Here is a 15,270-nt window from a genome sequence, read left to right on the forward strand (position 1 = left end):
AGGGCCATAATACATAAAAATACTTAAGTAATAAATGATAAATATTTATAAATGAAAGTATGAATATGTTTCTATGTTTCTTTTATAATTTACATTTTTTATAATTTAAAAAATAATCATTTATCTTATTATTTATTTATAATCATTTATTATTATAATCATTATAATTAAAATTAAACTCTTGACTTTATCATTTACAAATTTATATAAAATGATTATATACATAGATATACATACAAAATTAAAAAATAATAAAATATATTAATAAAAATGTATGATCAGAAAAGTTGTCATTTTATTTGTATTATCTAATTTATGTTGACATAATGTATAAGATATTAATTCACATGTTACAGTTTCGCAATATATTATAAATTATAATTACATAATATACTTTTTCATCAAGATGTCTATAATTGAAATATAACATAAAATGCAGTATCTTATATATAAAATATTGTTTAATAAATTATATAATTTTAACGTGAAACATGAATATAACGTAATTTTTGTTATTTTCCAGTTATTTTTTTAATTATAACAGTCTATTTCGTCATATTAATTATAACTTATTGTATCGCAAATTTTGGCTCGACAATATTGAAGTAGAAATACCTATTTCATTTCTATTTCTTAACTATTTTATTTAAAAAGATAAATCTTTAGTATATAAAACCGAAGATATAAAAAGAAATAAAAATAAATATCATTTTTATTTAGACAATCTCTAGCTACTGTACAAATCCAATTAAAATAATCGTTGTAATTAATTTTTACATCATAAAAATATAGTGGTCTAAACATTCATAAGCATTATAACTATTTCTGCATTCGCAGAAAAGAAAAATCTGTTATTACCTTTCCAAGTAATACTATTATATAATAATTTATATGTTAAATCGACAAATATTTTATTATATCCATTACAGTTTTCGTTTTTTCTTTATTTAAATTACGTTGAATAATGAAATTAAAAGTGAAATAATATGTAAAAGTTGTTCAAAAGATTATGAATATCAATTAATCTTTTCACATTTCACAAGTTTTTCATTAGTATTAAAAAATATATAAAAAATATTAAAATATGTGATATAATAAAAGGCCAACTTAACGAGCTTATATGCTATTAATTGAAAAATTTATTTATTAATTTACTTCATACTATACAAAAGTTCAGATAAACGTTTCGACTGTACGACAGTCTTTCTCAATATCCTAATAATATGTTAACAAATTAATTTAGTCATTTCGACATCATAAATAAATACAACAATTATAAGATTATATGACGAACGCAGTACAAATTCATGTATGTTGGCATGAGTTAGAGCGTCAGATGCTGTTATATTATGTAACCACTGTGAACAAATTAATATATCCGCTCAAATATTACATTTAGATTTTTAATAAATAGTATTAACTTACTTTTTTGTCAACGAACATAACACTTTTAAAAAATATTATTTTTGTTACCTCTTAAATAATTGAATATATATAACTTATTTAATTTAGTTTGTGTGTAAAAAGGAGAACATGTGATAATAAATCAGAGATGTACAACATGCTTCATAATATGTGTTTATAAATTATATAGCATTATTGAATAATGAAAACGTTTTGAAATATTGTTTCCGGTTCCTTATTTAACAAAGGAATAAATAATAAATAAAAATTATATCAACCAGCTCCCTTGATACATAGACATACCTATATCTATAAGACATGTATCAGATAATATATATGTACACGGGAACTATTAATCTCGCAGCTGACAGATATGTGCATATATGTCGATTTAAAGATAATGCTGATTCAATAAATTTTATAATTTTTTACGCTTCGTAGAAAAAAATAATTCAAAACTGTCCGATTCATTTTTCATTCACTAATTGCATTATATAATATAAAAATAAAAATATATAAATAATATATTGCAATATGTCATGAAAAAAACATACTCTATACACAGTAGGAAAATTTATGTTTTCTTGTTAAAAACGATCCCCGTTAAAACTTTTGAGTTAAATAAAATATGTAAATATATGTCGGCTGTAGAGCCTAACGACATGTCTTTTGCGTATAAAAATTAATTTTTTTGCTAATGAGGAATAGTATCTTATGGTTAAGATCTCTAATTCCTGTGTTCCCTTGTTTACATATTTACAAATTATGTGTTGATCTCGAGAGCCGAATAATATTCTTAATATGTTGTTTTGAGTTAAGTATTTAACATTCATGTGTTAATTAAAAGATTGCTGCTATGTTAATTGAACTTAAATGTTAAGTTACTAAAACAACCAAAAATAGATATAAATAAAATAACTCAACGTGCATCTATTTTTAATTTTACACAATAAATATGTTCTGTTTTATTAGTGACAAGATTGATCTGTTAAAATTTATTGAAAAACGTTGATTTTTTATTTTGCATTATAAATAAGAATAAAATATAAAATTAACATATCTTTAGTTAATTTTTACATTAAAGCTATGTTAATTTTACACAAAACTTATTTTAACTCACTTGAAGTTTTGCATACATTTTGTGTTAAAATATGAACATATTATTTCTGTCTCTATTTTACATATTTATATTATGACAAATTAACACAAAAATTTCTGTGGATCGTTTGGGACATGTAATATCTGCTAAATTTAACACAAATTTTTCAACTGTGCATCAATTAATTTACAAATCAAAATAAAAAATTAATATTTATTGCAGCATATGATTCCGACTCAAGAGATTGTTTATATTTTTAAAGTTTAATATAAGATAGAATACGAAGAAACTATATATTTTTCGATAATTTTTACGAGAAAAATAATAATGATTTTACATCTTTGATTTCATAATGCAATATATCATTAAAAGCAATCTTTAATCAACAATATGTATTCATACATTGAACAAAAATGTATACTCTTCGTTATTTCTTTAAACGCTACAGTAATTTTTTCAACGCAGGAGAACTAAAGAATATGTATATACACACAAACAGAGTGTCCTAGAACTAGTTGGGTAGACCGGGGCTAGTTGAGTCATGGGACAAGTAGGTCAATGGCTGTTATTCAGAAACAAAGACGCATACAGGAACGAGCTTGCACGTGCAAGAGCGTTTTATAACGATGATATCGCGCACCGAGTTTAATCGCGTTCAGACACTCGAGACGGACGGACACACGACATGTGTTTTTATACCTTTTTTGTGAACTTTTTGTCATTACTGAGTTTTGGTCTCAAACATTAACGAGAGGGTAGAAAAAATTGAAGTAAGTAATTTTAATATTTGTTATTATATTATTTGAGGCTATTGTACAAATTCCATATTTTTAAACAATATGCGAGTTATAAGGATATATATTAAAAAATTCATAGACGGGGCTAGTTGTGACAGTGGCCCTGGAACTTACCCCACATACATAGTTGAATAATGTATTAATTTAAATATTAGTTTTGCTGTTTTTTATTTATTTTACAGTTTAAGTCATATAAAAAAGTTTTTTTTTATTATAAAGTGCCATAACATATTGTTAATTTCTTTTTAATTTTTTTTCAAACTTGTTTTATTTTTTATTTCAAAATTTAATGAATAAATGTCATGTTTTGTTGATTTTGAATAATCAATATATCATTCTATAAACGTTTCGACCGCACGCGGTCTTCTTCAGTATAATTATTGAAATCTAAATTCTTACAATTCACATAATATCGAAATTTAATTATAGTTATTCAGAATCAAGAGTTTTTGAGTAATTAACGCGTGTTTCAATCCGTCCTGTCCAACAATGTTCGCCTCGATATGATCCCTGATTTTGTTCAGATCTCGGATAGTTTCATCGTTAATATGCGAGAAATTAACCCGTTCCGTAGGCGCTGCAATTTATAAAAAATTACCGATCAACGCATGTCCAAATTATAATATGTATCCCCTACAATTGGTAGTATGCTTACCTATCATCGTTCTTCTTGATAATTTTGCTACTTATTAACCGTTATTAAGGATGACACATAACAAACCAACAATACAGAAAGACAGCTCATTTTAAACTCTACTTGATCGGAGAGCGTGCGTGTTTATATATGATCTAATATCTATGTTTTACTCGTTAATGTCCTATTTGTCCTATTATTATTTCTTGTTCGCTAATATATCCAAAATATCAAAATACGACTCGCTAAGTAACTCAGTATCTTTGTTTAAATTTAGTCCATTTTTTTGTTCCTTGATATGTAGCATCTCAGAAATGAGTCTTTTATAATAGTTAGTATAAGTTTTGATTTGTACAGCATATTGTCTGGTAAAAAGATTGATGAGAATGATAGGATGTTTTCCTTGGATGTGGTGTCTTTGTTTACGAACGTTCCTCTGGATCTTGCGATTGACGGTATTAACGATAGATGGGATCACATTGGAATAAATACTAAAATACCGAAAAACGAATTTTTGGGGGGTATAAAATTCATATTGACTTCTACATATTTTACATTTGATGACATAATTTATAAACAGACGTTTGGGACCCCTATGGGGTCACCGTTATCACCAATTATTGCAGACCTGGTTATGCAAGATCTTGAGGATACAGTTCTCAAAGCGTTGAATTTGGAATGTTTGTTTTATTTTCGTTATGTGGATGACATAATAGTGGCCACCTCTATGACTAATATGACTCAGATTGTGAATAATTTTAACAACTATCATGAAAGACTTAAATTCACGGTCGAACAAGAGGTTAACCATAGCTTGAATTTCTTAGATTTATCACTTAAAATTATTAATAACAAAATATATATAGACTGGTATCAAAAAGAAACCTTCTCAGGAAGGACGTTATCATTTTATTCAAACCACCCACTATGCCACAAAATAGGAATAATATATAACCTTGTAGACAGATGTCTATTGCTATCACATCCACTATTTTTTAATAAAAATTTGGAGTTAATTATTAATATACTCAGAAGCAATGGTTACCCTCTTGATCTGATTTTTAACAAAATTAATCATCGGATAGAACACATCATATCTAAGGGGAGCATTATAGAGAGACAGGCCAACATAGAAAGAACAAAAAGTATAAGAAATGACTCGGTCAATAAAAAATTCTTTGTCATTCCGTATATAGATGGGATCTCAGAAATGATTGTTTCCTCGGTAAAAAATAAAAATTGTATGGTAGGGTATAGATGTCTCAACAAACTGGACAATATTATTAAAGCGCAGAAAGATAAAACTAAACATCCATGCAATTCGAATGTGGTTTATAAGATCAGTTGCAATAATTGTAATGCATCTTATGTAGGCCAAACAAAGAGGCAATTGCAGACGCGAATAAAAGAACATAAAAATAATATTAGGTTGGACTCAACGAAACATTCAGTAATTTCTGAACACATAATAAATGAACATCATACTTTTAATTGGGACAATGTTAAGATCATGGACAACGAAAATAATTATTATAAAAGACTCATTTCTGAGATGCTACATATCAAGGAACAAAAAAATGGACTAAATTTAAACAAAGATACTGAGTTACTTAGCGAGTCGTATTTTGATATTTTGGATATATTAGCGAACAAGAAATAATAATAGGACAAATAGGACATTAACGAGTAAAACATAGATATTAGATCATATATAAACACGCACGCTCTCCGATCAAGTAGAGTTTAAAATGAGCTGTCTTTCTGTATTGTTGGTTTGTTATGTGTCATCCTTAATAACTGTTAATAAGTAGCAAAATTATCAAGAAGAACGATGATAGGTAAGCATACTACCAATTGTAGGGGATACATATTATAATTTGGACATGCGTTAATCGGTAATTTTTTATAAATCGCAGCGCCTACGGAACGGGTTAATTTCTCGCATATTAACGATGAAACTATCCGAGATCTGAACAAAATCAGGGATCATATCGAGGCGAACATTGTTGGACAGGACGGATTGAAACACGCGTTAATTACTCAAAAACTCTTGATTCTGAATAACTATAATTAAATTTCGATATTATGTGAATTGTAAGAATTTATATTTCAATAATTATACTGAAGAAGACCGCGTGCGGTCGAAACGTTTATAGAATGATTGTAATTTGCGTTAGTTTTAATATAATGACTGTAGTTTTATATATAATAATGTAAAGAGTTAATTTCATTAAAATTATTTAATAATATAATTATTTTTCAATGATTTCCTATCTAATTTCAGTTTTTCAGCTCATTGACTAACTTACTCCACACGCTGTCTCAACTTACCCCACTAGTGGGGCACGTTGAGCCACTTGTTCTGCCGTCATTTGAGACGTTTCTCCTTTGTTGTGATTACATATTTAAAAATTTTTTGGTTATAATTAGGAGCTCACATGTCAAGCCTTTCATTTGATATAATCTTCATTTTTATACTATAAATAGATAAATATTTATATGACTTTAAACAAAAAGTGGCTCAACTAGCCCCGGTCTACCCTAATAAACCTGCTAATTGCAGATTTCTGGGATAATTTCGATAAAATTTTTCTTCAACGAAAATGTCGAGACATCAATTAAGTATTTTCGAGTTATAAACAAGCGTTGAAAATAAGCGATTTTTTGCAAATTAAAAATGGTGGAAAAAAAATTAATAAAATCATATTCTTTTATTAATTTTATATAGAGTTTAGTTTAATAGAATTTTAATGTAAGAAAATATATGATAGCAGAAATTGGTAACATAGAAAAAATGATGGCCTATTTCGACATTTTTGCTGAGGAAAAATCGTCGCGAAATGATCCTACAAATCTGCTATTAAGAAATATACTATTAATTTTAGGTCACTCTGTATATACATATACAGGGTGTTTAAAATAAAGTGTCACGCAGATAATATAGAAGTAGATCTCGTTATTTGGTTAAGAAAGGCCATCATTTTTTGCATGTTTCCAATTTTTGTCATCATGTATCTGTATAACTAAACATTAAATTAAGTAAACTCTATACTTGATATTAATTGGAGAATATAGTTTTGTTAATATTTTATATGCGCAAGGCTTACTTTACAAAAAACTTTATTTTCAATCGCTTCTAACTCGAATATTATTGATGATTCAATATTTTTGCTGAGGAAAGTTTGCCTCCAAATAACAAGATCTACTTATATATTTTTAATGTGACATCTTATGTCAGACACCCTATGTATATATTATATATAAATTACATACATAATTACCCCAGCTAACCATTTCTGCGGAAGCAAATGTAGGCAACAATTTTTGTTTGTAAAATGGCCGCAGATAAGAAACATATTTTGTCATTACAAACACTGTGAGCATAAATTCAGTAAATATTTCCCAACATCTGTTAACAGACTATATTGACAAAGTGGCAATAAGTAGCAAGCAGATCTGTCGAAAGTGTTGACAACAGATTGATGCCAAAAATGCAGCAGATCCTTTAGATCTAGGATTTTTCTTCGATTTGCTGAGCATTTGGCGCAAATCTGTCCTCAATTTACGATTGACAAATCTGTTCCCAGTCTGTTGCCAATCTGTCGTCGCACTGTTAGTGACAGATCACAACTCTGGCGTTGCACCCAATTTGATGTTAGGATATACTTTCAACTTTTAATTGCAATTGGGGCGTACTCAAGGACACAGTAGGCCCTGGATTTGCAGCCATATTTGGTCGTATTTTGTTTCCCGATTGTTAACAATTTTTAAACAAATGGTTAGCTGGGACGTAAATAATAACTGTTAGATAAAAATGAAAATAATATCTGTAATTCATCATAATAAAATTCCTTTTGTTAAGTTAAATCGGTGATTAGTTGATATTGAGATAATTCTCGGCATTTGCAATATCTTATAATTGTTTAGGAAACGCAGGTATTTATACATTTTTTTCCAGATCTATTTAATCTATTTAACATATAGTAACAAACGTGTCAGGAGATGTAAAGTTTAGCTCTGCCATTTTTCTTGCTTGATCGCACTTTTTCTGACGAATACCTGAATCGATCAGTAGAATCTCCAATTCTTCTATCATTTTGTGTCCCCTATCAGTGTACTCTATGTAACCGGAAATAGATTATTTGTTGCATACACAAGTTGAATACACAAACATTAGTATCGACTTGCCCACATCCATACTATTGCATCACTTGATCGCATTTATTAACGTAATATCTAACTTCACTCAAAAAGTCAAATACAATTTTATCATTATATTAATCTGTATAAAATGCCAAAAATGAAAGCATGCGACACAAACCACGAATGATATCGAATTGCCAAGACCAGCGTTGATGGAAATATTCGAGGTCACGCGCACGCAACAAGATTTTATTTCAAATACCTTCCGTTCAAAGATAGTATAAAGCTAGTAAAAAACATTTGTAAATTAAATCTCTGATCAAACATACACCACTTACCGTTGAAGGTAATCAAGGATTTCACTTATATTATCACAAATCGTTGATCAAATTTGCTGTCTTCCTCTTCAAAAAGGAAACTTAGAACTTCTTTTAAAGGTACTTTAATATGTAAATTTACAATAAAGAAATCTATTTCAATGTGTTTGAATCTTTTTAGATAATTCGCAGAATTCGAGTTTGCTACGTCTATTTAAGCTCATGATAATATGTTGCTGATACGTCGCCGAAGGTTCTCCGTTTAACAATAAGACAATTCTGCCTGGTGCCGAAATTGTAAAATTAGCTAATCTTTTTTCCATCAATAAAAACATTTCTTTATAGAATTGCAAAGTTGAACAGTTAAGACTTTATAATTAAGATTGTACATTAAGGCCACACATAAAAATGTGAAACGTTCGTTATCGCATATATAAGATAGTGTTTATATTTTCCGGGTATACATTTTCGCGTCTCATTTGTGATGGGTTTCATCTCGAAACGTATAATAACATTACCCGGTTGTCATGACTTTAAGTCTGAATTGTTATATCAAACATATATCAAACATATCATTTATTTTCGATATTTTGGAAAAAATAAATGTGTATGCCCATACATAATTAAAAAATGATTTATTATTTTCAATGTGATAAATTAAAAGTTTCTTATAGTCGTAGATACATTTGAAATATTGTCAAATAATATTGATGTTATAGTTTAAATTAAAATATATGTACGCGTACATAATATACGAAATTAGAAAATAATAAAATGTACTCATTAAAATTAAAAGTCAGGGAAATTGCCATTTTAATTGTTTTATCTAATTTCTATTAACACAATGAATAAGAAATTCACATGTTACAGTTTTGCAATATATTATAATGAATTATAATTAGAATTGTTAAAAAATATACTTTCTTGTCGAGATACGTGTATAATTGAAATATAATATACAATGCATTACTTTAAATGTGTATAATTATATTTCTTAGTAAATTATATAATCTTGACATAAAATATAAAAATATCGTTATCATTTGTTATTTTACAGATCTCATTTAAGTAAGTTTATAAGCATTTATATTCATTTAAGCATTCGCGGAAAAGCATATTTTATTGCTATTATATTTCCAAGTAATAATATTATACATATAATAATTCGTATGTTTAAAAAATCGACAAATACTTTATTATCTCTATTACAATTTTTTATTTCTCTTTATTCAAATTACGTTGAATAATAAAATTACAAGTGAAGAAAGTTTATGAAAATTAATTAATCATATTGTACTAGTTTTGTAGTATTAATAAATATAATAAGTATTAAAAAGTATTTCAACATTATAATTTGAACTTAATGTATCGCGAATTTTGGCTCAAAATATTGAAGTATCTTTCATTTCTATTTTTTAATTATTTTATAACATATTTTATAAATAGTTAAATTTATAGTATATATATATTGAAGAAGATAGAAAAAGAAATATATATCATTTTCATTCCGAAAATATCCAGCTACTGTGCAAATTCAACTGAAATAATTGTTGTAATTAATTTTTTCATCATAAAAATATAATCATATAAACTTTCTTACTTATAAGCATTCATATTCATTTAAACCTTAAGCATTCGCGGAACATTTTATTGCTATCATATTTCCAAGTAATAATATTATATATATAATAATTCGCATGTTTAAAAAATCGACAAATACTTAATTATTTCTATTACGATTTTTGATTTCTCTTTTATCAGATTAAGTTGAATAATGAAATTAAAAGTGAAGAAAAAGTTCATGAAACTCAATTAATCTTTCCATATTGTACTAGTTTCGTAGTATTAAAAAATATATTAAAAAGTATTAAAATATATATCAAAATATATTATTTTTATTACTTTAAATAATTAAATGTATATAACTTATATAATTTAATTTTTGTATTTCCAAAAAAGTAGAACATGTGATCATAAATGACAGACATGTTTCATAATTCGTGTTTATAAATTATATAGCATTACTGAATAATGAAAACTAAAAATTTTGAAATATTGTTTCCGGTTGCCTCTATAGCAAAGGAAAAATTAATCAATAAAAATTTCATTTACCAGCTTCCTTTTTACATATAGACATATCTACATCAATGAGATATGCACCAGGTAGTATGTACACGGAAACTATATTAAGCTTGTCGGTAACTAATATATGTATATGTACATTTAATAGACAATGCTGATAAAACAAATTTTATTTCATAATTTTCTTTTAAGCTTTTCAAAAAAATATAATTCAAAATTATTTGATTTATTTTTTATTTACAAATTGCATTAAATGATATAATGCAATATAAGTTATGAAAAATAACGTTTTTTATACTAATAATTTACAAATCGAAAGTTTTTAAACATTTATTACAGCACATGATCCCGAAACAACATTGATTACAGCACATGATCCCGAAACAACATTGATTATGTTTTTAAAGTTTAATAAAATAAAGTACGAAGAAAATAATATTCTTTGATAATTTTGATAAGAAAATATTCTATGATTTCTCACCTTTAATTTCATAATTTAATACGCTGCCATTAAAAGACTGTGTATGTATACGTAAATTGAACAAAAATGTATATTGTTCGTAACATTTTTTTTCAAATACCACAGGTAATTATCTTAATTTTTTTTACGTTTAGTTACTTATTATTATTTTGACATTTATATAATAATCGCGATAATTTTAACAGAATCAATTCTCAAGTCTGACTCCATCACAATTGATGCTAGTACTTATAACAAGGTAATTTTCATTCCTTAGATATGTTGCAATTTCTATGATTTCGTTGTTTGTTATGTCAGGTGGTAGCACAATGTACGAATATTTGGGTCCAAAACCTGTGAGCTTGGCCGCGTATTCAATATCGTCTGCGATAGCGAAAATACGATTAAATACCTCACTGGACAAACCATAGTTCCGCAATAAATTTTGACTATCTCTAATGTACAACTGCAAAACATAAAATATTTTGGAAAACTGTACATATTGTAACAGACAATTATATATTGGACAATCTTGTTAACGCAGAAAAATTAATGAATATGTACATACATACATATATGGTATATATATATATATGTATGTATATATATATGTATATATATGTGTGTGTGTGTGTGTATTATGCAGGATTCGGAAAATCGTCCGCAAAACACATCTGGAGCTGATTCAGGACCCAAAAAATAGAAAAAAAGTTATAACATAGATCCGGAAATAAATAGTTTTCGAGTTAGCCACTTTTATGTTAAAGAAATCATAATTTATAGTCCGTTTGGCACCCAATTTCTTAATTTTTTTTATTTTATAAGGATAATATAATCGTATTTACAAGCATATCAAAAAGTAAAAAAAAACTAAAATAATTAAAATTGAAAAAAATTAAAACAATAAAAATTGAAAAACAATTAAAAAACAAAATTTTTAAATTAAACAAAACTAGAAATTGAAAATTATATAAATTCAAAAAATAAATAGACAAGAAAATAAAGATTTAAAAGTTTTCAAAAATTAAGAAAGGAATGCCAAATAGACTATAAATAACGATTTTTTTATCATAAAAGTTTAGTTATAACTTGGAAATGACTGATTTTCGAACCTATGTTTAACTTTTTTCTTCTTTTTGAATCCCAAATTGCCTTCCGAAGTATTGCGCGCAATTTTCAGGACACCCTTATATATAATATAATTATAACAAAATTAGAAAAAAACGAAAATAGTACCTCTAAGTGTCCATATTTACGTTCTTGCTGAGTTAAATTGGCATTCCGAATATTAATACTTAGTTCATCGAGGAAAATATACACTTGTAAGGCTAAATTATCATATTCATTTAATACGTTATTAAATATGATAGAATTTTGAAATTTGTATTGTGCCAATTGTATTGCTTGATCACACTTTTCCTGGCGAATACCTGAATCGATCAGTAGAATCTTCATTCTTGCCAACTCATCGAAACTCACAAAAGCGTACTCTCCGTAATCGGCAAGTAGACTATTTGTTGCATAGCCGTATATACAAACGTCGGTATCGATCTGCGTACATTGATAATCTTGCAAACGTTCCTCGTAATATTTAACGTACACTCCAACATCCACCAAAAAGTCTATGTGATTAAATTTAATAATTGCATGAGGCTCATTCTGTAAACGATACCAATGAAGAAAACACGCAGCCAGACACACAGCGAATGATGTTGAACTGCCAAGACCAGCATCGAGCGGTATATTCGAGGTTACATGCACGTAAAAAGATCCGATGTTAAGTCTCTCCTTTACAGCAATGCTATAAAGTAAACAAAAGAACATTTGTAAACTAAATCTCTGTTGGAACGTACGCCACAAGCCGTTGAAGGTAATGAAGGATTTCACGTATTTAATCCTAAAGTTTGGATTTAATTGGTTATTTTGCTCTTCAGAAAGGTAGCCACGAACTTCTTCTAAAGGTACTTGAATCTGTAGATTCACATCTGGGAATTCTATTATAATTGGCCACCCTTCTGGTAATTCACGAAATGTGAGTAGGGTACGACAATTTAAACTGGTCGAGACAAAGTATTTTTGATAACTCGCCGAGTGTTCTCCGGCTAAGACGATTCGGCCCGGTGTGGAAATTTTAAAACTAGCCATCCTTTTTATTCGTTTTTAATAAAAATAACTCTTTAGTCACAGAACTGTGATGTAACGTTGAACAGTAAAGAGTTTACAATTAAGAAAGTACAAGAATTTCACTAATAAGAATTTGAAACGTTCGTATCGCACATAAGACAGTTTATATTTTCTGTGTGTACACTTTCGCGTCTCATTCGTCACTAATATCGTCTCGAAACAAATAATACCATTGCCCGGCAGTCACGACTTTAAATGTGAATTACAATGTCAAACTTTTCGATATTGTGACAAGGGACAGTGGTTACCTTAACCGGTGTCCCGTAAAATTATGAAAACGCGGAGTATCTGCTTAGAATAAATTACTATAATTTTTTTTATTTTTATGAATATTATTTTTTAAAAGTTATATTTGAACGATTTTTTTTTGTTCCGTAAATTTTTCTTATAATCATAAGTCAAAAGTGTTCCGTAACTTTAAAAAGATTAAGAACCACTGTTTTAGGGAGAAATGGTTAGAATAAATGTGTATGCCCATACTTAATCTAAAAATAATATATTATTTTCAATATCATAAAATAAACGTTTTCTTATATTGTCGTGGATACATTTCAAATAATGTCAAATAATATTGATGTTATATTTAAAATATATGTATATGTAACGATACGTATGTATATTTAACTAACTTATATAAGTTAGTTAAGTTAGTTAGTTTATAAATTACTTACATTATATATGCATAATATACTTATAAAAAATTAGAAAATGATAAAATATATCAATTAAAATTAGCAATCAGTGCAGTAGTTATTTGATTTGCATTTTCTAATTTTCATTGACACAATGTATAAGATGTTTATATGTTACAATTTAGTAATATAGTATATATTATAATACAAACTATATTTTCTAGTCGAGATACGCGTATAATTGAGATATATATTATAATATAAAATGCAGTATCGTATATATGTAAAATTATATTGTTTTATAAATTATATAATTTTGGGATGTGAAACATGAATATATTGTAATTATTGTTATTTTACATATCTCGTTTATGTTAGCCTAAATCGACATTATAATTATAACTTAATGTATTGCGAACTTCGGTTTAAGAGTATTGAAATACATTTTATTTCTATATTTTAGTTATTTTATAAAGAAATAAATCTTATCTTAGTATATATAATACTGGAGATATAAAAAATAAATACAATATAAATTTCATTTTTATTTTGACAATCTCCAGCTATTGTGCAAACCCAATTGAAATAATTGTCGTAATTAATATTTTGCATTATTAAAAAATAGTTATTTAAACTATAAATATGCATTTATATAAGCAATCCTATTCATTTAAATATTCACAGAAGAGAAAACTGCTGTCATCGTCCAAGTAATAATATTATACATATAATAATTCAAATGTTTAAAAAAATCGACAAAAACTTTATTATTTTTATTACAATTTTCGTTTTTTCTTTATTTCAATTACGTAGAATAATGAAATACAAATAAAAGAGATATGTAAAAGTTGTTATAAAGTTTATGAAAATCTCTTTATAATCTACTAGTTCTTTATTAGTATTAAAAAATATCAAAAGATATAATTTTCTGTTACCTTAAATAATTAAATGTATATAACTTATTTAATATAATTTCTATATTGCCAAAGAAGAAGAACGTGTGATTCTAAATGACAGATAGACTACATGCTTTATAATTCGTATACTACATGCTTCGTAATTCGCATTTATAAATTTTATAGCATTAGCATTATTGAATAATGATAACTTATGTTTCGAAATATTTTTTACGGTTATTTCTTTAGCAAAAATAAAATCAATAAACAAAAATTATATCCACCAGATTATTTTTTACGTAAGCATACCTACTTCTTTAAATCATGCATCAGATGACATATGTACATGGAAAATATTAATCAGCAGCTAACAGATATATGTATATGTCCATTTAAAAAATAATGTTGATTACATAAATTTTATAATTTTGTAAGCTTCACAGAATAATATAATTCAAAATTGTTCGTTTCATTTTTCTTTCAAAAATTGCATTAGGTAACATAACAATAAATATAACATAAATAATATAACGTAATGTGAAAAAACCATCTATACATAGTAGGAAAATTTGCGCTTTCTTGTTAAAAACGATCCCTTCAAAACTTTTGTGTTAAAGATTTA

At 26.7% G+C, this 15,270-nt stretch overlaps 1 protein-coding gene across 1 annotated transcript; it reads right to left on the minus strand.

The window, feature by feature from the left end:
- Positions 1-10,328: 10,328 nt before the first annotated feature.
- Positions 10,329-13,274, minus strand: LOC114934040 (uncharacterized). The gene is made up of 2 exons (XM_029306648.2): positions 12,173-13,274; positions 10,329-11,402 (listed from the first exon to the last, which is right to left on the minus strand). The coding sequence occupies exons 1-2, from the start codon at positions 13,079-13,081 to the stop codon at positions 11,145-11,147; spliced, it is 1,167 nt and encodes a 388-aa protein (XP_029162481.2). The 5' UTR covers positions 13,082-13,274; the 3' UTR covers positions 10,329-11,144.
- Positions 13,275-15,270: the final 1,996 nt, after the last annotated feature.

Source organism: Nylanderia fulva, unplaced genomic scaffold, assembly GCF_048542155.1.
Source record: "Nylanderia fulva isolate GAGA-0341 unplaced genomic scaffold, ASM4854215v1 Scaffold59, whole genome shotgun sequence".
NCBI lineage: Eukaryota > Metazoa > Arthropoda > Insecta > Hymenoptera > Formicidae > Nylanderia > Nylanderia fulva.

What these genes read in the sequence shown, in the direction of transcription:
- LOC114934040 (XM_029306648.2), bottom strand. Translation starts at nt 13,081, where the DNA reads ATGGCTAGTTTTAAAATTTCCACACCGGGCCGAATCGTCTTAGCCGGA. An exon ending in GTAAATATGGACACTTAGAG is followed by an intron (nt 11,403 to 12,172) that starts GTACTATTTTCG and finishes TATGTTTTGCAG; the next exon opens with TTGTACATTAGAGATAGTCA.